This window comes from Lathamus discolor, chromosome 4 (genome assembly GCF_037157495.1).
Source record: "Lathamus discolor isolate bLatDis1 chromosome 4, bLatDis1.hap1, whole genome shotgun sequence".
Lineage (NCBI taxonomy): Eukaryota > Metazoa > Chordata > Aves > Psittaciformes > Psittacidae > Lathamus > Lathamus discolor.
Window position 1 is genome coordinate 45,557,689 of NC_088887.1, and position 25,867 is coordinate 45,583,555.

At 38.4% G+C, this 25,867-nt stretch overlaps 1 protein-coding gene across 3 annotated transcripts in view; it reads right to left on the minus strand.

Moving 5' to 3' along the window:
* MBTPS2 (membrane bound transcription factor peptidase, site 2) overlaps positions 1–25,867 on the minus strand; it is a 51,792-nt gene that overhangs the window by 12,110 nt on the left and 13,815 nt on the right. Inside the window, exons 5-11 of one of the 3 annotated variants that reach the window (XM_065677296.1) lie at positions 25,681–25,808; positions 21,880–21,998; positions 20,746–20,926; positions 15,748–15,842; positions 13,650–13,845; positions 7,764–7,839; positions 477–6,468 (exon numbers count right to left, since the gene is read on the minus strand). In XM_065677296.1, coding sequence (XP_065533368.1) covers positions 6,246–6,468; positions 7,764–7,839; positions 13,650–13,845; positions 15,748–15,842; positions 20,746–20,926; positions 21,880–21,998; positions 25,681–25,808 — 1,018 coding nt within the window. In that variant the 3' untranslated portion in view covers positions 477–6,245. Of the gene's footprint in view, positions 1–476; positions 6,469–7,761; positions 7,840–13,449; positions 13,515–13,649; positions 13,846–15,747; positions 15,843–20,745; positions 20,927–21,879; positions 21,999–25,680; positions 25,809–25,867 lie in introns of those variants that run through there. The other 2 variants (XM_065677297.1, XM_065677298.1) reach the window with 2 other exon arrangements.

Consider the following 25,867-nt stretch of genomic DNA (forward strand, 5'->3'; position numbering starts at 1 on the left):
CCCATGTCAAATATTCCACTACAAACCAAGCTAACATAAGTCTACAGCTCTGTAAGAGAATTACATAGGAACTAAGGCCAGAGAAAGGCATTTGCTCCTCTAAAAAAGGCAGTCATTGTGTACCTCAGTCACATTAAAACGAACTTCGCCTTAAAACGAACTTACTCCAGAATAGTGCATAGGTGTCTGTCTGGATGTACTTCTACTGTAAATTAAACTATTTCTGTGATAAACTGGTAAATAAGGGAAAGTGATAGTTATTATTAATTTGAGGGGGTAGTCAGATACTGAAAAGGATAATGGTACCTTGGAGTATCTTGTCAGTACCCAGAGAGAATATGAATTACCCATGAAGAGTATAAGAATATTTGAGAGAATATAGTAATTGCCACAAATAAGGAATTATGTCACCCTTACCTTATTTTTAAAAACAGTTTCAAGCACATTAACAATCAAACAATGCATTTATTTGCAGGACACATTTATCACACATCGAAAACAATACTTATTGTTTGGTTGATTAAATAGAGAAAAAAAACAAAACCACAATACATTATTCAAAGTGTTCCATATATTCGTTAGCTGACATTTTCAAAATGAAGCTTTCTTTTTTTGTCTTTTTTTCTTTTTCTTTAAAAAAAAAACCCAAACCCCACGATCATGAACAATGCATAGTGGGAACAAAGGGTCTAGAAATCTAACATTCCACAGCTGTGAGTCAGTGAGAAAAATAAGGCTATGTAGAGGAAAAAAAACCCACAGTGAATTTCAAAACAATACATATTCCACTGACAGGCTTCAGATAAGATCATCTGACCATATGAAATATAAAAGCAAAGTTACATAGGGAAAAGAGGAATTTAAAATATTAACAAACAACTTGGGAAGAAAGAAACTAGATTATTTCTCTAGTGATGGCTTAGAAATAGCATCCAAACTTTCAAACTAGTATCAAATGAAGGTCAATTACACTATGATGCTGTAAAAACCAACATGAACATGTAGACGTGGGAAATATCAAAGTCCATTTTGCTAAATAAGCTACAACTACCCATACCAGTTATTCAGCACATATTTATGAGTGGAACGACAAAGTGTGACAAAAAACAAAAGTTTGACCACCAGTCACTGAATGATTCAGTGAAGGGCTGGAAAACATATCTGCATGCTCTGAAATGTTAATTACAAGTTCTTTTCACACTTCATGCCAATGTAAATGGAATGAATGGAACTGCAGTGTCATATCCTGCTCTTTGTTCCTGGCCTTTCGCTAGGTCAGCACTGTGAAGGCTTCATAAAGCTGCCATAAACAGGTTCTTCGCTGCCCTTAGTCGCAGCCATCTGCTCTTCACATGATCGCAGCGGATGAATCCAAGGAACAAGAAAGTCACAGAGCTGCTGTTTTCTGGCAGTCCCTAGTACAATGCTTCCCATATGCTGCATTAGTACAAGATATGTATTGCAGATAACTCTGCCACATTAAATAACTAATCTATAGGTACTGTTCAGAATCAAGAGAGTATAAAATAATTGCTAATGTTGGATCTTACCTGAGTTAGATTCAGCTTCCTTACTCACAAGGTCACAAGAACAAAGCTGAGGCAAGACTGGTTGTGGAAACTGGTCTGAATGCAGGTGTATAGAATATATAAATAACTATTTCTAGAGTTTAATTTACATCTTTTTAAAGGAGCTGAATACAGATGATGCTACAAAAACCTTTATAACCCTTCTTTATCTGCCATAAATGATATCCAGATACAAATTCAGATCTTACAGAGAGAAGACATAGAATTTATTTAGAAAAATATTTCCTACAGGTCATCCTTTGCCATTGTGTAAAATATATAAGAAACTATTGGGAGAACTTGAATTGTTGATATTCTAAACTGAACAAAAATATATCCTTATTTCAAGAAAGCCGAAACACCCTGATTGCCATGGGGACATCTGCCCTGAAAACATTACTTTTCAGTATGCTCTAACTAGTCTCCCTCATCCCAGTTATCATTCAGAACAGCACAAACAGCAGCATTTAGAGTGATGGATTCTAAGGCTGACCTCTTTTAGTTGCCCTGGAAAATCTGTGTTTATTATACTTGTAGCTGAGGCCTCACAGAAAGCAAGAAACATATTTTAAACACCAACTGAACAAAACTCATGCAGCTGTAGTTACATTATGTCCATCACTTAATAAATAAGTTAGAGCAGTTATGGGAGAAAAACATAGATGCCATTTTAAAATCCAAAGAAAGACACGGAATTTATAGAGAGAAGGAAAAGAAAAAAAACACCCTACACTGCACATTATAGAGGACTGCTGTTAAGTTATGCCTGAAAAAAGCAGCAATACAGACTGTGGTTGTGTACATATTATATGCATGTGTGCATGTGTACACACACATATACACAAACACAGAATCATCATCGCTGAAAAAATGACTCCATACAGTTTTCTGATTCATTCTAGATAAAAAGGATAATAAGTTAACAGACTTTCCACCATGGCTCATAAATTTGGACTGACAAATCTGCAAGTTCACCTATACCTTTTCTAGCGAAGTCTCTTCATTTCACTTGTACAGAAGCAAGATGGTTTTAATTTCCTAGGTTAGCAAAGAGTGTGCAACATCCCACATGCTAAGAATTTTGCCACTGTCATCTCATATCATGCATTATCAAAACATGCTGCAGAAGTCTTTGCTGATATAAAAAAAATCTCATAAAAAACAAGTCAGAACAATGACTGCTTATAATAATGAAACTCTTCTGGCAATTTTCAAGTAAAAGCTATGTATAATGTTAGACATTATTTTTCCATCTGATACAGATTTAAAATGCATAGTATATACATACATAGTAGTATCCATCCAATCTTTAAGAGTGTTTTGTTTTATACTCAGTCAATATGCCCTATAATTATACTGATGGATTCTGTATTAAAGAATACAGAATCTTTCTGAAGGGCTAATGAGAATGAGATGTGGAAAGATTTCATTTTAATGAAAGGCTTCCTTTCATTTTTTACAAAAACATAAACAGAAGAAACATTGCAAATACTCCAAAGTAAAAATCCAACACACAAAACCCATTGTGTCCTTCTGTGTTCTCTCTGGCTAAACAAACAGGAACCCAGCAAAACTGCTCCCAGTAGCTGTATGTATGGTACGTGCTTATCAGAATGTAATCCATATGTTAGGCTTATAGGAGAATGAAATGCATCCACTGAACAACTGCTTCTTCAGACTGGTCCAACTTAACTGTTACCTTTGCCCAGAGGTAATCTAAAGTGTGCTGGGTCACCATTCATACCCAGTTTGTTTAAAGTCTTGATTGAAAGCACCTGTACATATGTAAATCAACCCTTATTTAGTAGAACTCCAGCACATGCAGAAACGGACTCAGGAATTATTTTTCAACACTTCTAGTACTCTCTCTCACACATAAGATAACCAGGGTCATTACAGTGTATTAGTGTGTTTTGCTAAAACCATGACCGATGTCTTCTCTACCCTCTTTGATTATGAGGTGAAAACACAGACTGAAGTTCTACTTAGTAGAACTGTGGCTTTCAGTGATTGTGTAAATTAAAATGGACTGGATTTAGTTCCCTTTAATAAAACATCCTGTTTTGGTAGCACATTAAATAACCAGGAACAACCTGCCAGCCACATTGTAGCAGATATAACTTCTATAAGTTAATTCAGGAACTTTGTTTTTTAAATCCCTTGCCTGCATCTCCAGGTGGGGTTCTATGCCAAAGGATTCTCCTAAGCAGCTGTAGCCATCATGAACAAAGATATAAAGTATCAAATTTGAAATGTTTTCCACAGAATATTTTCAAAATCACCACAGATGCATTTGTGGTTATTTTAGATAATAAGACAGCACTGACACATAAATAGTAGCCGTTTTGAAAAGTAAATACACTGTCTTACTAAATTGCATTAAAACTCCTTAAGTGCGAATTAATTTTGTGCACTGTAGACTGGACAAGACACTGAGATAGAGAAAAGTGGCACAGAGCCATGGGAAAAAAAGAGCTCAGGTTAGTAAACAGCCGCTTAGGTGAGTGAGCAGGCTTCTGGAACATAGTCTCAGAGCCAGGTGCTCCTATTCCTGCTGCCCATAGAGAGATGGCGGAGTGGCCCATCAGAACTGCTACCCTGAAACCCCTATATGCTTCTAGGACTGATGATGAGTTAAACTGTCAGGGTGTCTCTGAAAGAGAAGCCTGCTGGCAGTTTCTGATAGCTTGTGTTTCCTTTCTTGCACTTTGTGTGAGTTTTAACAGTCCCCAAGGGACCAACTCATGCTGGATTGGCTGGAGAATTTACTCTAACTGGGATTTGTGCTGACATGCCTGGGTTGAAATGACTGAAAATGAGAGGCATGGGCCTGCCACCTCACAGAGGCGAACTTCAAGAGGACCACCTGGCCTGTGACAGCACTGGACAGGTAAGTAAAGTAACACAACAACAAACAAACTTGCTCTCTCACTACTGCTTGCATCATCTCCAGGAAAGAATACATCTTCAGTGTGAAGGCTACTGTGCAAAAATACAATAGCACATCAGCAGGCAAATGCAAACATCATAGTTACGAATCCATGCTGTAGCACCAGAAACTGGGCTCAGCCCCACTTTTAGAATTATCCAAGCTTTTATATCTGGGGGCAAGCGCATCTATATAAGCTGGTCATGAATGCTCCAGTACTCCCTGCAGGCCAGTATTCATGAGCTTAGTTTCCACTTCAGTTCCTGAGGGAAAGGCCATTTCTGTAAAGAACTCTGAGCTGCAGTGGCTTCTATAAGGAAGTTGCAAGGTATTTTTCAAAATTTTCCTATTTCAAATATTTAGGCTCCCCACAAAGGCTTTTTTTGCCTTTTTTATTTTTAATATCTGAATATATTGAGGCAAGCTCTGATTGCACCTGATTTATATAAAAGAAGACAATATACCACAGGAGGACACAACAGTCAATATATAATTCTATTGGGTACAAAATATTTCAGACTTTAGAGCTTCAAAGTATGCCAGACACTTCAGTCAGCAAAATACTGACTGTTTTACCACTGTTCATTTAAGAAGAAGGATATAATCTGTATTCATTTCAAAAACAAAGCTAAACGTTTAAATAGTTCAATTCACAATCATGTTCTTCCTCTAAAAAACTGTGGTCCAAGACCAGCTTCAGCTAGACATCTTTGTTAGCTATCTTTGAAAAGAATGAATCCTAACAAAGTAAAACAACCCTTTGAAAGACAGAAAACCATCAGTGAGTTACTGTACTTATTACCTGCATAGCATCAGGAGACAGACACCATAAAAACAACAGGTTTCACTTTTAACTGTAAACAGGTATAGTTTAATAATAACTATATTATTTTTCCGAGTAAACAACACAAACATTATTTACCACTTAGGAATAACTGTGCACAGAATACTTCAGCACTCAGAAACTAAATTCCAATTATTTTGTAGCTATTGCTGACAAATATTGCCTTTAAAAAGTCTTCAGCTGCGTATGATATTATACAACTGAATTTGTAAGAAACACAGTCATGTGGGCTTTGTTATCCTCCCACATGCTTCATTATTAACAGACGCTGACACTTCTCATCTACACCCTGAGGACAACATGCTTCCAGTCATTTTGGCCAGCTGAAAAGGAAAGATACTAACCTATATGGCCTTTCTCTCCTCATTACCACATGGTAAGCAACTACTGAGCTTTTCACCATTTTGGGACCAGACTTTGGGGCTCCTCAGAGTCCAGTCTGGTAAAATACCAGATAGAAAAATCCCAAAACAAGACACTCAAGACTATGCTGACTGAGAAGCGATGGGAGCTCACACTGATTTTCTGACAATTATTCAACTTGTAAAGTAAAACCCAAGTGGTTTTTAATCCCACTTTACAAATGTTTGAGGCCAAATAATTCCCTCACTTTGAGATCTGAATTAATTCTCAGGCTTTTTCCTGTGAATCTTTACAATGCAATCTACGATTAGCACAGTGCTTAAAACGGTATATAAAAAGGTTCATACTTCTTTCTATTAGATTTCCCATGACCACAGGCACAAGATTGTATAGTTTTAAATTAAAACAGCAGCCACCACTCAGTGTTCTTTCAGTGTCATTTTAAGGGAATTATTTCAGTCTCAGCACTGAACAAGTTTTAAAAGGCAATGGATTCATTATTTCTGTGTACTTTGAGAATGATGGAAACGTGTCCAATGTTCTATCGTGCTGTCACCATCCAAAGTCCCAGTGCAACATTGGCAGCCAAAAGTGCACTACCAGCAAGCAAAATTAAAAAGCCAACAAGCTCTCTGTTTTGTTTCTCTACAATCAGGGAGCTCAGAGTGGCTTCCAGGAACGAATTTAATATCCACTGACCATCCAAAGCAAAGCAGGGTACAGCATTGATAACTGCCAGTGCTCCAGACAATGAAATGAGGCACCTGTTTGACATTAGTTAAGGTTCACGAATAATTTTCAATAAAACATAAAAAAAAAAAAAACCCAAAAACATATTTTATATTTCTAATATGCAGAAACATCTCAAAGTTATATTTCTTAGCTGCCATTCTGTTTCACATAAATTATATAATGAGTTTTACCCCATAATACACCTAGCTCAGAGAACTGCCTTTATAGATTTGTTTTTAAGCACTAGGCCTGGATACTTAAAACAACCTGCAGTTTTTACGACTCAGATGAAAGCAGGAGACAGCAAAGCCACACTTAACGTTGCCCATCTTCCTCCCTTGTTTTTTGTGGTTTTGGAGGAAGGTTACAGATCTGACACCACGCCTGAAGTAAGAAGGTATTCTAAACCTATGACCTAAGTATGAAATAATGATTAGAGATATTTTCCAAAACACTCCGTCGCTGGAGTAAGTAAATGCCTAGAATATAACTGGAAATATGGCCTCTCTCTCCTACTTACCTGTTAGCCAGAAAAGCTGAGTGGATTTCTGTACGTGCATGTGCACGTGACAGTAAGGCAAAGGTAGAATATTTCTATTATTGGTAAAAGCCTGCTAACTGTAATACTCACCTCCATCCTATTACAGCCGGACAAGAAGACATAAGACTCAGAAAGCAGCTGGGTCAGCGTGAACCTTGGTGTGTTTCCAGAAAAGGGAAGCATCTGTAGCATCTTAACTCCAGTTTATGAACTACATTGAACTACACTGTTTAATTGTTCTATAGCCACTCATAAACATTTCCATTTCTAAGGCTAAGGGTTCTTAGATTAGCCATATTCAAGCCTTTCAAGATCTTTATGCATACATATATCATCTCGTTCATTAATAAGCATGTTTTAACTGAATTATGATCCTGATCTTTTTCTTTTCTGTTGAATAAAACAAAACCAAAATAACCATACACTGTTATTTAGTTCAGTATAATGACTCAAAAAGAAAATTATAAAAATCCAACATACCAAAGCTAGCAATAGCATCTCATTTATCCTGCTGTAAATTCAGGCTTACTTTGACTTTCTTGTCAGAGCTGTAAAGACTCACCCTCACCAAAAATATCCTACTAAGCACAAGAAAGTGAGACATTTCATACTGAGCTTGGCACACAGACAATAATCAATGCAGAGAAGGGATAAAGATGTCAAAACTTTACAGAAATGTTTCAGACATCCTGTCTAAAATGATATCCAACTGAAATTTTGCTGGTTCACCAAATTCTAAACAGTGCTCTTCTTGCCTTAAAAGAACAAACAGACTTCAAAGGATACTTGCAAAATGTCTCTATCACCACAGGCAGATCGATGCTTAGAAAGTTTTGTCGTGGTACAAAACTGCTGAGACTTACTGAAATAGAAATATAAAGATACACAAAACATTAACAGTCATTCCAGGATTATAAATTAAGAATTTTAGATTATAATTTTGCAGAAAAATCAGATCTGAAATGACATTTCTTCAAGGATGAATAACCAGCCTAAGTATGGTTTTCCTCTGTTTTAGTTGTTAAGAGTGCAGCCACTAAATATTTCTTAAACATGGTCACTGTCATAGTAAAGTCACTCCACAAAACACAATTAGCATGATTTCAGTGAAAGCAGATCTAAGATATGCATTTTCAGAGGCAGCTGGACATCTGCAGTCATAAAGACCACATTGTGTAATTCAAGTCCTTTTCAAAGAAAAACATATAAAGATTATAGCTACCAGACTTTTCCCAACATATGCGGTCCACATGTGTACATTCATACTGTGAGTGCACACGTGTACTTTCTCGGAAGGCCAGAAAATTTTCTTGCAATACCTGCGGACGAACCCTTGACATGAGGCTGACTTCACTGTGTAGAAGAGTGGGGGCAGATAGGGTGCAGAATTCTGCAGTCACTCTCAGAAAGTGACAGCTAGGAGATCATGTGGCTGTCCCATCCCTGGCAGTGTTCAAGGCCAGACTGGATGGGGCTTGGAGCAACCTGGTCTAGTGGAAGGTGTCCCTGCCCATGGCAAGGGGGTTGGAACTAGATGATCTTTAAGGTCCCTTCCAGCCCAAACCACTCTATGATTCTATGATGCACAGCTGCACTACACAACACCAGTTAGCCAGTACATAAGTTGCTTCTTTTTCTGTCTTCAGATGAGTGACCATGACTCCAAGATGGAACTTAGTATTAAAAAGCTGTGAGACAGGGCTCAGCATCTTTCATACAAATACTAACTGGAAAATTGCAGCGTCAAGCACCACATGACCTTGAAACACTTCTTTGGTACTGTAACTTCTTTGAAGCTTCAGCTGACTGTATGTCAAATGTTAAGAGAGACTCCTCAAAGAAAACTGAGGTAGCTTGAGGCCTCCTGGAGTGCACTCTCTTAGTACAGGGATGCTCCATCTGGGTTGTCTCATAAAAAGTCTTGACACAGTCTTTCAATGTAAACAGCAGTCTCTGTTTGCCAGCCTCAGGGACCATTTGAAAGCCTTAGTTCTGTGACAGCTGTAAGAAAAGCATCCTTCCTTCTAGAAGGCTCCATTCATCGGATAGCAGAGTCTTATCCCCAAAAGGAAGAGGTATCAGTAAATTAAGGCAGAATTAGAAAATTACCTTAAGGATGAGCTTGCACGGTATCAACAATAGTCACTCTGTCCCTAAAGAAAAGCTTTGGATGCGAACTGAGGCCAGGAGCAACGGGCTGAATTTTCTCTAACAGCCTGGGGAAAAGTTTTAGGAAAAGAAATACCGTCTCCATGGATATATGTGAAAGGGAGAGTTCAAATCCCACTCAATACAAACATCCCTTGGAAAAGGAAAAATTTAATCCACTCCTTGAGAAATTTTAAAATCATAGGCTAAGAGAATACTGGGAAACTCAGAGCACTAGTAACATACCGAAAGTGCTCTTAAGTATATCTTAGCTAAGAGCGAGAACCAGATTTCTTCAGGTTCAATAAACAATTCAAGCACATTGGAATAAAGATGAGGGGAAAGTAGTTCCAAAGGTGATACTGGCAGAAAACTGGTCCATTCAGTCAAATAAACACATTTTCTTCTGATAATAAAGCCCCTTGTGATGAGTCCAACCAGCAAGCACACCATAGGATGGAGAGATTTGGAAAGCAAGGAGTCCCAAAACAGAGAATGGTTTGGTGTGGCAACAAGCAGAGAACTTTCCAACACCAAACTTGCCATAGCTATGCCAAGACAGCTTGAAAATCATGTTCCCTCATTTACCTTAGCTTAAGAAAGACCTTTGATTTAGGGGAACTGAGAGAAAATAAGTCTGTTGGACTAGTAAGTGAAGAACATAATAGAAATCCTGGACACCACCCAGTTCAGAAAGTCAGAGGCATCCAAGTCAAGTGACATCCAAAGAAAACAACTCATCAAGCTGAAGGCTGGTATCAGAACATCTGATCAGACCTCTTGTTCAAGAGCCAAAATAGCAAAATAGCTGAGGCAGCCACTGTATTCAAAGGCTTCAAAAGACAGTATACTGTAATTTCAAAGCTTGACTGCCTCTTGACAAACACCTAATGGCCACTAACAAGCTACCACCCTGAACATGAATGGACTGAGATTCCTACATTGAGAACGGATCACTCATCTCCTTCCCTTTTTGTTGTCACTGACAGCTGCTAGACATGGATCTAAACTCCAAACCTTGCTGCCAAAGCAATACTCAAAACACAAAACAACTCTTCAGGAAGATACTGGACTGAGCTCTAGACATTGTAATATGAGGCAATGAATGAACGTAGTGGCTGTAATGGATCAGACCTAATGACAGCAGGCAAATCTGCCCTTCAACAAATAACGCAAGAATTACAGAAATTATGTTCTCCAGCCTTGTCTTCAAAAGACACTGCTGGGAAGAGGTGAACAGCAATGAGGCTGGGTGAAAACAAAATAGTCATTGTTTTCCCACTCCCATTAAGCAATTCTTTGACCTGGAATTAACATTTCTTTTGTCAGCTAATACTAGATAGTGTTCACAAATATTGAGAAGAATGCACAAGGGACACAACTTTAATTAGAAGTGATTTGGAGACTAGGTTGACCAAAGAGCTTTTCAAAAGTTCTTCATGGGGTTAAGAGCATGGATGTTATGGAGGAGAGGGACAGTATGGCATGAGATTATTTCTGTGTGGTCTCCAGAACATGCAATCCTTTAAATATAGGTTGAAAGCAAAGCAGGATCATCTTCAGCAATAAAGGAAAACAAGCATGGAAATACTGAGAAACCACACTGTAGCAGACAGACCCTCCATCAGGGTTAAGGCTGTTATTGACTAAAAAAACTCCCCAAAGCTAGGAAGTGTTTGGGGTTTTTTTTTTAGAAGATTTAGATACAACAGAAGTAGAAGACTTGTCCAGTTTGGGGAAATCATCTTTTAAGTTCCATCTTCTTTTCATGAAGGAAATGCAGGTTTTGATCCTTGATGGGCAATGCAGATACAGGAACTTTCAGGGATATGATCTTCCCTCAAACAGTGTAATTCCAAATGCGAATGTTAGCCACAGTATTCTTCCTAACCAACAAGGCCCAGAGAAGGATGCCATGATTTTGCAACACCAGAAATTACACGAAAGAATAAAAACCCTCACAAAATAGAGAAGAAACACTGCAGAGCTGAGTGGTAATAATGACAGGGCTCTCCATTTCAATCTTACACGTCACCTGTCCAACACAGGGAAAGCCTCTAGAGCATAACTGGCCTACAGTAAAAGTCTAAAAATCTTGAGTAATTCCATATGAATTAAACCTATGGTATGAGTTTACATTTTATTACATTGGTACTTTTTACAGAGAGAAGGCTATTAGAATGGATTAATTAATGTGTCCATCCTAAACATTCCTAATGTGTCCATTCCTAATCATTCCTTCTGTTTTAGTTTTGGCCAAATCTCCAGCAGTGTAAGTTCATTTAGGATTATGATTCTTTACAGGATTGTTTTGTTTTTGGTTTTTGGGCGGGGGTTGTTTTTGTTGGTTTTTTTTTTATTTTGTGGTTGTGTTGTGTTTTGCTTTTTTGAAATATTGTGTCTGGAAGCTAGTTTCAAATGAAAAAATATGAAATAATTACTTCTTCTCCATATAGCAGGGCTATCATGACAACAGTACAAACCTAAGTAGAAAATAATGCATGCAATAATCTTAGAATGTTTTTCAAACATTACTGTAGTGACATTTCTAGAGAAAGTAAAGTCATAGTACACACTAATGCAACTCCCATATTAGGTTGTGTATTAAATGTAGCACCACTCTAAAAAGTAATGTTTCCTGCAGGTAGAAAGATCACATTAAAGCATAAAACATTTCACTAAAACATATTCCTGTTTCAAAATTCACACAGTAAAGGAAGAAATTATTTTCCTTTCACTAAAATGCATTCACTGTTTCAAAAATCACACACACAACAGAAGAAGAAATTATTTTCCTTTCTTAACTGTAATAAAAATGGTTACCACATTCTGATCAGTCATATTTGGGGGAAAAAAACCCCAAAACCAAAACCAAACCTGATGGTCCAAAGCCAGTGTTGTACAGTGCAAAGTTAAGTCTGAAATATTTAGAAGCTGTTTCATTGGAATACATGGGACTTTATGATAGTACAGTAGACTACCTGCTGCCCAAGACAGGATCCCATAATTTTAGCTCTGTTTCTTTTCTAAGACAAACACAGTGCATAGGTTGCATTCGCAGCAAAGTTCACAATGAAGTCAAGCTTCTAGCTTTGAAATTAACACATCCAATGTGCAATTCCCAGGGTACAGTAAACCACTTTAGAATTATATTCCTGTAAATATACTGTAAATTGCATTTTCACACAGTAACTTCTTAAAGTAAAACTACCTCTTCAGATCAAATAACATTTTTTTCTGACTTCTGAAAGAAATACAGGTTCAACTGTTTTACAGAATTACTGTTCAACAGGAAACACTGACAAAAACTCCATCACTCCAACATATTGGAAAAGAGAACAAAAGTTTGTATTGTTAGAGACCAAGGAAGGGAACTTATAATAATTATCAAACTCTATTCTTAAAATTTGTTGCTGCATTTGGAATAGATGCCACCAAATATAGAACTGTGTGTTAATGATACACAGATGAACAACATTTTCCTCCTAAATGGCAAGAGAGCAGAAATAACAAGTGAAGAGATCATATTTTGGGCTTAAAAATATGACCAGCACAGAAAGATGACTGACAGATTAACTGAACATATGTTTATGCAATAATGCTAATGGATTTACACTACCAGATTTCGTTACTGTTTCAAAAGCACTTTTGTACTTAAGTCAGAAAAATACCATGCCTTGTTAAGGATGTACTTCAAGATGTCTGAAGCAAAATCTCCCCCTGCGAGGTATAGCTGTCTGTGAGGCACAGACAGGTTCCTCACAGGAAGGGACAACAGTTTAATGCTTCATGCTTTTTTAAGCCCATCTGAAGCTAATTTTCAACATGCCACTGAAGCTACAAAGTAGGGATGTAGATGTGTTTGTTCTTTCTTCCCATGCTTGCTCCAAGAGCAGAATTACTTTTTACTCTACCTGGCTCAAGAATATAAGCTTGCCTAACAGACAGCCATAGTCCATTTCAAAGGCAGTCAGAAACTAAACTGTAACATGTTACTTAATTTAGAGTACTCGAAAAAATAATCAGGAAAAAAATATGTTGTGACTGTACTTGTGGCTTGGTAGTTATGGGAATCTGTCACAGACACTTGGGATATTAGGTGTGATGTAAGCACTCATGCTAATATTCCAGGCAAAGTGTTAAGAGTAAGATGCCCTAGAGATTTTACAGTATCATTCTGAGAAGTTTATGTGTTAGGAAAATGTAGGTGGCTGGTTCCTGTGACTAACCTGAGTGAGATCCGCTATAGAAATAGCCCTTTCATACTCTTCTGAAAAAAAACCACCCTAAACAGACCAACCATCTCACATATGGTTTCTATTACCTTTGTAACTCATTGCACTGTGCACATTTCATTTTAGGCCTGAGCAGTCCATGTCTCTCCACTGGCTGTAACAAGAAATGGATTCTGCATTAAACAAGTTAACTGACAAGCACTCCAAAACCTTGTACAAGCAGCCAGGCAAAGTAAACCACAATATAAATCTTTTTTTTTGTTGAACCATTTTAATAAATAATACCAACCTGTATACTGAAGATGCATGGGGTGTCCTACATACAGCATGTCAATATGGGGTGGATGTTTTACCCTGATTAGCCTTGTTTGGTTCTCTAAAGAAGGAGTCACACAAAAACTAGGAACAAAGTCCTTCTGGCAGTCCACGTTGGTTCGACAAACTTTGCTGGCTTCAATAACTTTTCGTGCTGGCAGACAGGCATACTGTAAAGGGCATTTAAAAAGGTTATAAAATGTAAAGGTATTTCCCAACAGATCAAAATAAAAGGTACCACATATTCCTTTTCAAAGCAAAGGAAGTGGCTCACTGATATACTACCAGCCCATGAAGAGCTGAAATCTTATTTTTTGAGGGTTTTGTCAAATCCTTCAGAACCTCTAACTGACACATAGCTCAACCTGTCATTCCATTTTTGGTGGAATGTGGAAAAGAGGCTGTGCACATGTACCAGAGTAAAAGCTGTTTTTAAAAATGTACGCACACGCACCACAAAAAAATCAAGGCATCTGAACACGGGTCAGTGATTTTTAATGAACAGAGCCTGCATCAACACACGAGCGACTAACTGTTCAAAAAGTTTTAGTCTTCATTGATTTAAAACCTTATTTGGCTGACGAAAACCTTATGTTCAGCAAACCAACCTACCAACAGTGGGGCAGCTAAGAAACCATTCTCAGCTGTTTCACTCTGCAGGCTGAAAGACCAGATCTTTCTTGCTCCCCACAGGCCAAAAGAGAGTACAGCAGAAAGGAACAGGAAATTAGTTTCCTCCCTCATGTCTCTTGTAAAAGCTCAGTGACAGTTTTCCTTTTGTTCTTAAAACACAAGCAAGGAAAAGTTCTTCGTCTACTGTTTGCCTTTTGGAAAAAAAAAAAAAAAAGGATTTTCTTCCTTTTTAGCCCAATAGTTACACTCCCTGTAGATGCGTGAGTGTCAGACACTCTCCATTAACTTTAATACAAGCTCTGTCTATTCTAATGAGGGGAAGAGGGCACACTTTCAAATACTGCTGTATAGCACTGCAAAGACTGTTTAAAATAATTGTTCAAAACCCCACAGCCTGTCTAAGGACACTTGAAAGTCATAGGCTTCTGGATGCTTTCATTTCTTTTCTGTTCCTAAGAAGCAGTCATGAGCTTAAGAATGTCAAAACTCAGTGGGGTAGTGATTTATCAAATCTTGCTGAACTCCAGGATGTTACCAGCCACGGATATATTTCAAATGAACTGCTGCTCTAGGCTCAATTCTTAGTGGCTAAATACAACAAAACCTCCCTGGAGCTGGAAGTTTACCATCACAGAAACTGTAAACATAGCAGATGTAGGAATTTACTTATTTCCCTTTCTTTAGGTATTTATCACAAATCTTCAGAACAATGACGAACTGGTATGTGTAGAAAAGTTTACACAGTTGATACTTGTGCTTTTTCTTGTAAAGAGAACTGTTAGAAAGATTCCATCACTGTCAATCTGGATCATGTACTTTAATAAACTTTTCTGCACCTTGAAGAGAGTAAGTCAAAATCCTGCTGACAAACTTCATAGGGTTCCACATGTTAAAAGAAAATCAACATGGTGAAAAACGAATCAAATAGAGGCTCTGATTTGAGAAACTGGGCAATCCCTCGGACCTTCTCTTCCATGTTTTTAGTTTTATGCCAGTGACCAGACCTGCTGGCTTCAGATAACTGAATACATAATCTAGTGCTTTGCTTTGCTTGTAGTGCTCAGTACCTTTAAGACTGAAGCACCAAAAGAAGCAATTTCACACTGTTCTCAAAAGTTGTTTTTCTCACTAATATTCTGCATCCAGTGGTGAAAATGGGAGAGAGGTCTTTCTGCCTAAAGGAATGAGGGGTATAAGATCTTTTCTGATTCTTCCAGAGAATTCCTGAATGGTCATGGGAAAAATAATTTCTAATATTTTGGCTTTTTAAAGCTCTAGATGGGGAGAATAACATACACATACATACACACCCTTACTACAAAACTGTAGATACTCTTAAACACTTAAGTATGCTGCATAAATGTTGGTAAATATTACTAATTTAATTTAAATAATTTCACATGAAAAAAAAATACAAATTAGCAGTTTACATAACTTACCAGTTGGCTGTCCAAGTTATTGCTATATGAAAAGCAAATGTCTGTGAGGCTGTTGTTACTACAACATTCAACTGTGCCATCGAGTCTTCTATAGACTAAAGAACACAGACATACAGCAAATGATGAATATTCTAGCAATTAACTGAAAATAAATCAGTCTGCATCAAGTCAAACAATCATTCTGTGGCCCCCAAGAATCACAGCAATTCACACAGCCTAGGCTGTGGTTCAGTCATAACTAAGAATAAGCTTCACCACTTACATGTATGAATGTCACCTGATTTCACTATGTCACATACTGATTTTTTCATCTTCATAAATTCCCTTGAGATACTGGGGATCTACCACTGTAGTGTTCTGAGCCTTTTGATGCAGCCCAGGATACGGTTGGCTTTCTGGGCTGTGAGCGCACACTGAAGCCGGCTCATGTTCATTTTCTCATCAACCAGCACCCCCAAGTCCTTCTCTGCAGGGCCGCTCTGAATCTCTTCTTTGCCCAATCTGTAGCTGTGCCTGGGATTGCTCCAACCCAGGTGTAGGACCTTGCACTTGTCATGGTTGAACTTCATAAGGTTGACATCAGCCCACCTCACAAGCATGTCAAGGTCCCTCTGGATGGCATCCCTTCCCTCCAGCGTATCAACCGGACCACACAGCTTGGTGTCATCGGCAAACTTGCTGAGGGTGCACTCAATCCCACTGTCCATGTCACCGACAAAGATGTTGAACAAAACTGGTCCCAACACCAACCCCTGAGGGACACCACTCATTACTGGTCTCCAGACAGACATTGAGCCATTGACCACAACTCTTTGTGTGCGGCATCCAGCCAGTTCTTTATCCACCGAGTGGTCCATCCATCAAATTGATATCTCTCCAATTTAGAGAAAAGGATGTTGTGTGGGACAGTGTCGAACGCTTTGCACAAGTCCAGGTAGATGACATCAACTGCTTTACCCCTGTCCATCAGTTCTGTAGCCCCATCATAGAAGGCCACCAAATTGGTCAGGCAGGATTTCCCCTTAGTGAAGCCATGCTGGCTGTCACCAAGCACCTCGTTGATTTTCATGTGCCTTAGCATGCCTTCCAGGAGAATCTGCTCCAAGATCTTGCCAGGCACAGAGGTGAGACTGACTGGTCTATAGCTCCCTGGGTCATCCATTTTCCCCTTCTTGAAAATGGGGGTTATATTTCCCTTTTTCCAGTTGTTGGGAACTTCACCTGACTGCCATGATTTTTTAAATAAGATGGCCAGTGGCTTAGCAACTTCATTCGCCAGCTCCTTCAGGACCCGTGGATGGATTTCATCAGGTCCCATGGACTTGTGCACTTTCAGGTTCTTAAGATGGTCTCAAACCAGATCCTCTCCCGCAGTGGGCCCAAGGTCTTCATTCTCACAGTCCCTGCGTCTGCCTTCCAAAACTTGGGTGGTGTGGTCAGAGCATTTGCCAGTGAAGACTGAGGCGAAGAAGTCATTCAGAAGCTCAGCCTTCTCCACATCCTGTGTAGCCAGTTCTCCTGATAGCTTCTGCAGAGGGCCCACGTTGTCTCTTGACTGTCTTTTATTCATTACGTACCTACAGAATCCCTTCCTGCTATCCTGAACATCCCTAGCAAAGTTTAATTCTAACTGGGCCTTAGCTTTCCTAACCTGGTCCCTAGCTTCCCAAACAACATCCCTATATTCTTCCCAGGCCCCCTGTGCTTTCTTCCACCTTTTATGAGCTTCTTTTTTCCTTCAAATTTTCCTCAGCAGCTCCTTATCCATCCAAGGAGGTCTCCTGGCCCTCCTGCTGCACTTCCTTCTAGTTAGGATGAGCTTGTAGCAGGTGATCCTTGAATATCAACCAACAGTATTGGGCACCCCTCTCTAGGGCTATATCCCATGGAACCTTACTAAGCAGTTTCCTGAGGAGGCCAAAGTCTGCTCTCTTGAAGTCCAGGGCAGTGAGCTTGCTGTGTGCCCTTCTCACTGTTCTGCGGATCTCGAACTCGACCATCCCATGATCGCTGCAACCAAGGCTGCCCTGGAGAGTCACATTTCCAACCAGCCCTTCCCTGTTGGTGAGCATGAGGGCAAGCCTGGCACCTCTCCTTGTCGGCTCCTCTATTACTTGCAGAAGGAAGTTGTCTTCCACACAATCGAGGAACCTCCTGGACTGCTTGTGCCAGGCTGTGCTGTCCCTCCAATAGATATCAGGGTGGTTGAAGTCCCCCATGGGAACAAGGGCGTGTGAGCGTGAGGCTTTTCCTATCTGTCTGTAGAGTGCTTCATCCACAGAGTCCTCTTGATCAGGCTGTCTGTAACAGATCCCCACAGTAATGTCCTCCATCATTGTTCTCCCTTTAACCCTGACCCACAAACTCTCTGTTGACTGCTCACCTGTCCCCAGACAGAGTTCCATGCTCTCCACCCTATCCCTAACATAAATAGCAACTCCCCCTTCCCGTCTGCCGGGCTTGTCTTTTCTAAAGAGCCTGCAACCTTCTGTTCCGACACTCCAGTCACAGGAGCCATCCCACCATGTTTCTAGGATACCAGTTATATCATATCCCCATAGACATGCACGCATCTCTTAATTCCTCTCGTTTGTTCCCCATACTATGCGCGTTTGTATAGAGGCATCTGAGCCAAGCTCCAAATGAAGCTGGCTCATTGGCTGGAGTGGCTGAAATATCTCTACATCGCTCCAAGTATTTATTATAGGTGCTGGCAACTGACTGGGAGTGTTGGGATGGAATGATGTTCCCCTCCCCTGAACACATCTAGTTTAAAGCTGCCTTGACCAGCCTGGCAAGCCTCCTACCAAAACCTCTCTTCCCCTTCGTCAGACCAGTTCCAGCAGCCTCCAGCAGACCTGGCCTCCCATATAGAGTGCCATGTTTTAAATACCCAAACCCCCTGACTATGGCACCACTGATCTAACCATTTATTAACCTGGCCAATCCTCCTAGCCTTTTTAAGTTCCTCCCCTTTATCCTGGAGAATTGATGAAAAGACTGCCTAAGCTCCAAAGCCCCTAACCACCTCTCCCAGGGCTCTGTAGTCCTTCTTAATGTTCTCTGGGCTACTATCTATATCACTAGCACCCACATGGATGACTAGAAGTGGGTAATAGTCAGTGGGACTTACTAGGCCAGGCAGCCTCTCTACAACATCTCTGATCCGAGCCTCTGGTAGGCAACACACCTCCCTTGAGAAAATATGTATTTTTTAATAGTGAATGACCATGAAACTAGTTTCCTTATGAACTACATTGAAAACATTTTTTTTAATTTCAAGAAGGTCCTTGGGGCACTGTTTTCTGTCTAGCTTCATACTCAAATAGTTTACTCTCCATTTGTTTTATGGTCAAGTAGATAGGGTCCATTTCCTAGATACATTTTCATTGATATTCAGTATTTATGTCAAGTTGTGAACTGTCAAGATTTTGACAAATGACAGCTGCTACAGATTGAACAGAGTTCACTTAATTTAGGAGGAATATTTCTCACTGCTGGAGGCTTTATTACTCTGAAAATGCAGACAGACTGGTCTGATTAGAATGCAGCAGTGGGACAATGGGCTGCTAACACAATACAGCAACCAAGCTTGCAAGCAATATCGAGTCTCCAGTATTAAGTTTCTAGTATTTCAATCTAAACAAGACTAGTTCAGCTGTAGAATATGCAGTTTTATTATTCATAACTCTGAAATTGCATTTCATAGAATAGCAGAATCAGAGCATATATACCTACAGAATCTAAGAATTGATTCTTCCTTGCCATAGCTGCCCAGCTGAAAGCATGTGTCAAAGTTGCCCTCCTCTTCAGAAGGATAATCCAAACTGCTAGCTCTCCAAAAGCAGGATCTTACCTATACTTCACTAGTTTCCTGTTTAAATATTTATCTTGTTTAAATATTCCAGTTGTAAGATTACTTTCCTTACATACTAGAAAGAAAGATAAATTACCTTTTTGGTCTCACAATGTAACTATAATACATCAAAAAACATGGGTAGTTGAGCTGCCTGACCCCCTGTTTACTTCAGCATGATGAAACAAACGCAGTGACAGTTTTAAAGCTCTGAACAGCATCATATAGATTTTGCTCAGTACAAACCAGACTTTACTATTTTCCAGGGCAATGCAAAAGTTTGAAGCCTAGGCCAGCTATCAGCCACTTAGGACTCCTGAAAATTTTGCAAATATTTTCTTGGTAGCCCCTTACCTTTGTAATTCAGTCTTTATGGATGCTTGCATGAAACAAACTTTAGAGAGCTTTAGGACATGTCACAAGACATTCAGCCAATTTAACTTGACTGTTCTTTTTTGTTCTACTAAGTTTTTGTTTATTGTTCTAGTTTAGTTCAGTTTTTTTTTGTTTCTAAGGGGTGAACTGTTACAGCAGCAAGCACTCTAATGTATAAACGAAAACAGAAGGAAACAGACTGACTTGCAGAAGCAATATGTGCAGTCCAGACAAAACGAAGTTTATGGGCAAAGACACTGTGAGATTGACGAAGCACATGAAACTTAAAACCCTCATAGTGAGACAGATCAGAGTAAGTGGCCATAATAAAGCACATCATTGGGTTAAGCCATACAATTTGTAATGTCATGCTGATCAAAGCAGTAAGGTAATACGTGGAATTTACATCTGTAAAAGATCACTGAGTTGATCCATATAACTGAACTAAAAATAGAGGAGATAATTCTATTACTGCTAATAACCAAGTTATGCAGTATCCCGAAGAGGCAAATTTCCTTATTCACGTCATAAGGGATGTTTGTATAGGGTGACTGGAAGACTAGAGAAATTCTTCTGTCTTCTACCTACTTCTTCCTCACTTTCAGGTTTCACAAAATAGAATGGCATATTGCTAAATGCTTAAGACAGGATAGCAGACTCAACTTAGGAGAAATCTGTCCTCACCAACATATCCTACATTCAAAACAGTCATCAAGACATGATAAAATTACAATACAAAATAATGAAGAGAGCACCTAAAGTCATACCTCTAGCTGGAAAGCTTAATTGCTGTAGGGTGGCTGCACTTACACAGTAGCCAACCTGTGACTTCTCTGAAATGTCTCCCAGACAGGAATTCCAGTCTTCCACATTATAAACTGGGCAGTCTTGCAGATTAGTGACAAGGTCTCCCACAAAAAGACCTCTTGGTCCATTGGCAGGAGAATCCTGAGAAGAAACAGTCAAGTTGGTCATATTATTACAGTTAAAACAACAAGGATTTTTTTTACAGTTCTGCCAAATAGCCATGAAATCTTTAGGTTAAGACACTATTTCCAGAGAAAGATAGTATCTCAGGCTCCACTAGAACTGATTATTTCAACTTATGATACAGCATTTCAAAACCAATATCCTCTACAAATAGTAACTTTTTTAGTCCAAAGAAAAAGAAAAGGACAAGTCTCCATGTGTTCCAGGGACTGGAACTGGAGAAATTATTTTCATACAAGTGAATACACTGTGGGTTTTCCTACCATTTTAAGTTCAAGTAGTTTAAATTAATACACTGAATCTTTCAACACAGCAGGCTGAACCTATACTTTCAAGGGTATAAAGCATAATAAATGTCACTCTATCCTGAGTCATAGCAGTTCATTTTGAGATCCAAGGAAGACTGAATACTTTCAGCTGTGCTGTTCAACTGTGTGGTGTTTGATTAAGTCAGAAAAAAAATCAGTCCTTTCCAGAATCGCAGCAGTCTCTCTCTACTTTCTTTCAGCTGACCAAACAAGCAAGTAAATCAGCTCAAAATAATCTTTAACATTTAAACCAGTTAGCAATAATTAGAGTGATAATGTAGTTTCCAGTAGATTTACTTGGTGCCAATATTGAAAAGAAGTTAAAATAAAACAAACAAAACCGAAAGAGGCTGCAAACTCATCTCAAATGTCTAAACAGATTTTTAGCATGACGAATAGTCTCTAATTATTCATGCCATGTTCCTTCATTTATTAATACTAAAACACATGTGACTGAGAAGGAAACGTCAAGCAGACAAACAGCGCAATATATTAGACTCTGCAGAGTGCTGCACTGACCAAATCTGATTGTGATGATAAGAGATACAGGTACTCTCAGGTCACAAAGCAAGGAATATGAAAACAGTAAAGATCTTTTCTTACCTCTGCAACTTCAGTGACAAGTGCCCCAACACCCGTGTAATAGAAAGGGAAAAGAATGGCTGGCAGCAGAAACAGGACCATGAAACTTGCAACACCAAGAACAAAATTATGCCACACTCCTAAAAAGAAGGAAAAAAAAGAATAAGTAAACAATAATGACAGAAAGGTGGCTTTGAAATGCAAGTTTCTACAGTCACCTTAGAATCAACTTTCCTGAAATGATTACTGTAAGAATGGATGAAAAGTTAATTTTTGACCAGAGGCATGAAAGAGTATGTACATTACTTTACAAACTTAAATTTCTATGATGTCACTTTGTAGGGAAGTTTTAGAGAAGCCTCCGAGCCTCTGAGAATTACACTATCAGAAAAGAGGTTAAGTTTATTTTTAAGGTGTCATTCTACCATATTGACATTTCATCATGTCACTACTTTTCTAAGTATGTAGTAGGTAGAGTATCCAGAAGAAAAACTGGGCTTCTGAATCAATACTTAAACTACAGTTTCGATCTACAGTTTCTATCTACAGATCAATCATAGATATTAAAACATCAGGAGAATGAAATGCATTACTTGTCACCTCCTACCACAACAAACTTACATTTAAAAATCTTAATAACTGGTCATACATGTGAATAAATACTGTTTGTCCTGCTCTGCAAGGTGTCTGAAATTTAGCTGCAGTTCAGTATTTTTCATGGTTATCTCCATTGTACCAATGAAAATAATTACATGCATATGTGCCAAACAAGTTTAGAAAATTATTTGAAAAAAAGCTTCTTCTACAAGAAAATCTGGACCTAAAACCACATCAAGAAACTGAGTTGTGCAATCAGCATTTCCCACCACATTATTCTGGGCAACATATTTGCAACTGCAATTTTTAAAGTACGCTGTTCTCCATAGGAAGAAATGAACCAGTATCCTAAGACGTGCTTGGCTTCCTTCAACGTCCAGTACTATACAGATTTTCTCATTTATTTTGTGTTCTTGGTCAAACATTTCGTATGACCACTGCAGGAAAACTTTTCAGTGTCAAAGACTCCTTATTTCCTTTTTGTAATGCTTCATCTTGTTAAGAGGGGTTTGAGTCAGTTCTGTATTTACAGTGCAGTTACAAGACAGGAACTAAAGTAAATATATCTTTCTTGCACTGCATATAACACAGGAATCATAAAATATGGCAGACTCTTAGTTCCCCTGGTTATTTCTACGTGTCACCTGGTTGTCTTTTACATTTCTAATGCTGCAGAAACGAGAGACATTTTTGGAGTACTTTAACTAAGGGTTTTTTGCCATTTCCCATAGTAGATGCTTCTTAATGTGTTTTCCCTTTCTATAGTTTTTAATCATATCCCTTTGAAAGGTAATCAGATAGATGAAATGTTTCAGAAATCAGTTCTCTTTATCTTGCGCACACACACAAGTGCAACAAACCCAAAAGTATTAGGTAAATGTGTTACCTTTATTGCTTTAAACTTTTTATCTTAAAAGACTTTTTTTTTCAGCTCAACAGCTTAACGAAGGATAAAAATCAAAGACCAAAACAAAATTCATTTGTAACAGTGTGACCGCTATAGAGAGTAAACTGGAAAAAAACCCTTAAATAATAAAAAATGAGGTGATGGAACTGCTAGAGGGTGACATGAATACTTTCAAACTGCTAGGAAAACATGGGCTTTAGAACCATCATCTACAGTTTGCTGTGTGGAATACAGGAGAAAAGTCTAAAATAGAAAGGCTTCAAATTCATCCCAGGTGATCCACAGAAAATAAACAGGCTTAAAATAACTGTAGAGGCACACTGCTGCGTATACAAGCAGTTTCATTTTGCTGAAACAGCCTCATCCGTGGATACCTAATTCCTTATATTTAAAAAGGGACACTTTACCCAGCCCTTAAAATAACTTAAAATAATGGCTTTATTAATTATTAATAATTTTTTAAAAATTAAGTTTAAAAACTCTTTCAACTTTTTCCTGTTAAAGACAACACAAAACACATTAAAAAGGATCTAAAAAATAGTACAAAAGTTTGAATTATAATAAAGTGCAGTACAGAAGCACTTTTTATCTACTGAGCATTGAATTAGTGCTAAAAATATCACAAGTCTTACAAGAACACTCATTCACTATTCTTGAACTCATGATGCCATCTGCTGTACAATAAATATACTCTTTAATCTCCAGAGCATAGGTGGATTACAAAAGGAATATTCCATGTCATTCTCCACTCTGTTTCTTTTACTTCGCTGCCATACAAAAGTCTGAAAGCAAGCCTCTGGAAACTCAGATCTTCAGAACAGTGAGAACACATTCATTCAACTGCTCTGACAATTTAAAAAAACCTGTGTCAAGTTTACCGAGTATCACGTTTTATGATTATCAAACATCCTAGTTATGAAACATTATCATTAGCTGTAAAAAACAAACAAAAAAAGCATATATGTGCTATACCTAACTGGTAACAAGCCACTGATGCCAAACCAGTATTGCAATACACTTGTTCCTACCTTGTATTACCCTGTATCTGATTCCCCAAGAAACCTGAAAAAGTATAGATGTTTGCTTGTTATCAAAAATATGCAAGCAATTATTTTCTGTTACACCTCATAATCTAATTTTTCTAGATGATTTCACAGCAATGTAGGCAAACAACCCATTTTGAAAATTGGTATGTCTTCTCTTGCAGTTCTGCTCACAGTAGCTGGAAATGGAAATTGACACAAGGCATCAAGGAAGTTAGCCTATTGCAGTGAATGGTTTTGGTTCATTAGGGTATTTGGAATATAGATATATTTACTTACCTAACTTTTACCATCATTTACTTGATTTACGAAAGCTTGAAAATACGCTTTCCTAATGGCTTCTGTATGCCCAGCCTAAACCCTTCTATATAATGTTTTAGTTACAATGTTCAAGAAACAATGTTAATGTCTAAACATTACACCAGGCTGGCTGCTATCCTACTTCTCCAAGAACTAAACCAAGATGCTAATTTTTCTGTCTGTCTTTCAGTAATCCGGGAACCACATTTGTCTCTAGAAATCAGTAACACACATGGTTCATGTAGGATAATACAGTCTCAGTCTAACTTTCCACAGCAATAGGGCTCTACTTCCCAGTAGCCAGAGACTTCAAAAGCATCAAACCAAAAACACTTGGTGCTTATTTGCAGCCACAAGCTATGATTCTCTTTGGATGCTGGTGTTTTAGCCTTTATTTCCCCTTGATGGCAACACCAAAACACAGTGACCTGTATAATAATAGAACTCAAATGTCACTGAAAATCACTCACAATACTATTGAAAAAAATCACATAATACGTTGCTCCTATTGCAGAAAGCGGTAGTGTATTGCTCAAAGGTGTTCACCTGTGACAGCAAGTCATGTTCTCATACCACCAGTCTCCTGGTTGAGTTATTTTCCAGCTTGCATGCTCCAAGACCTTGCTACTTAGGCTGTACAACACACAACTGCAATTTTCTTATGCACAGCTGATCTGAATTAGATCTAGGATATATAGTAACATTTTTCATGACAGGAAACCAGTACTCATTTAAACTGCTAGAAACTGACATCTCTCTCCTTCAGAAAACAGCACAGTATGGACAGTAATGATCAAATGATTTTCTGTAATTACAATATATGTTCAGAGCAGAAGGATCACCTTTAGGTAAATACAAGCTTTTGTACTTCTTCATTTCAAACCTTCAATTCTCCATCAAGAATTCACAAATAATGCCTGTAGAGTAAGTTAACAGTGCTAAGCAAAGGTTTAGTAAAAAAGCACCAACTATTACCTGCACAAAATATCCTTAGTTGCTGGACTGGAGATATCAGTTGCAAGTGGGTTGTGAAGAGCTCAACAAATGCTCCAGGATAGACAACAAAGATGAAAATCCCAAATCCATTAAATCGTACTTGTTCTCTTAAGAAAAGAAAATAACAATGAAGTGGTGCTACTGCAAACAAAAGAAAAACTGAGAG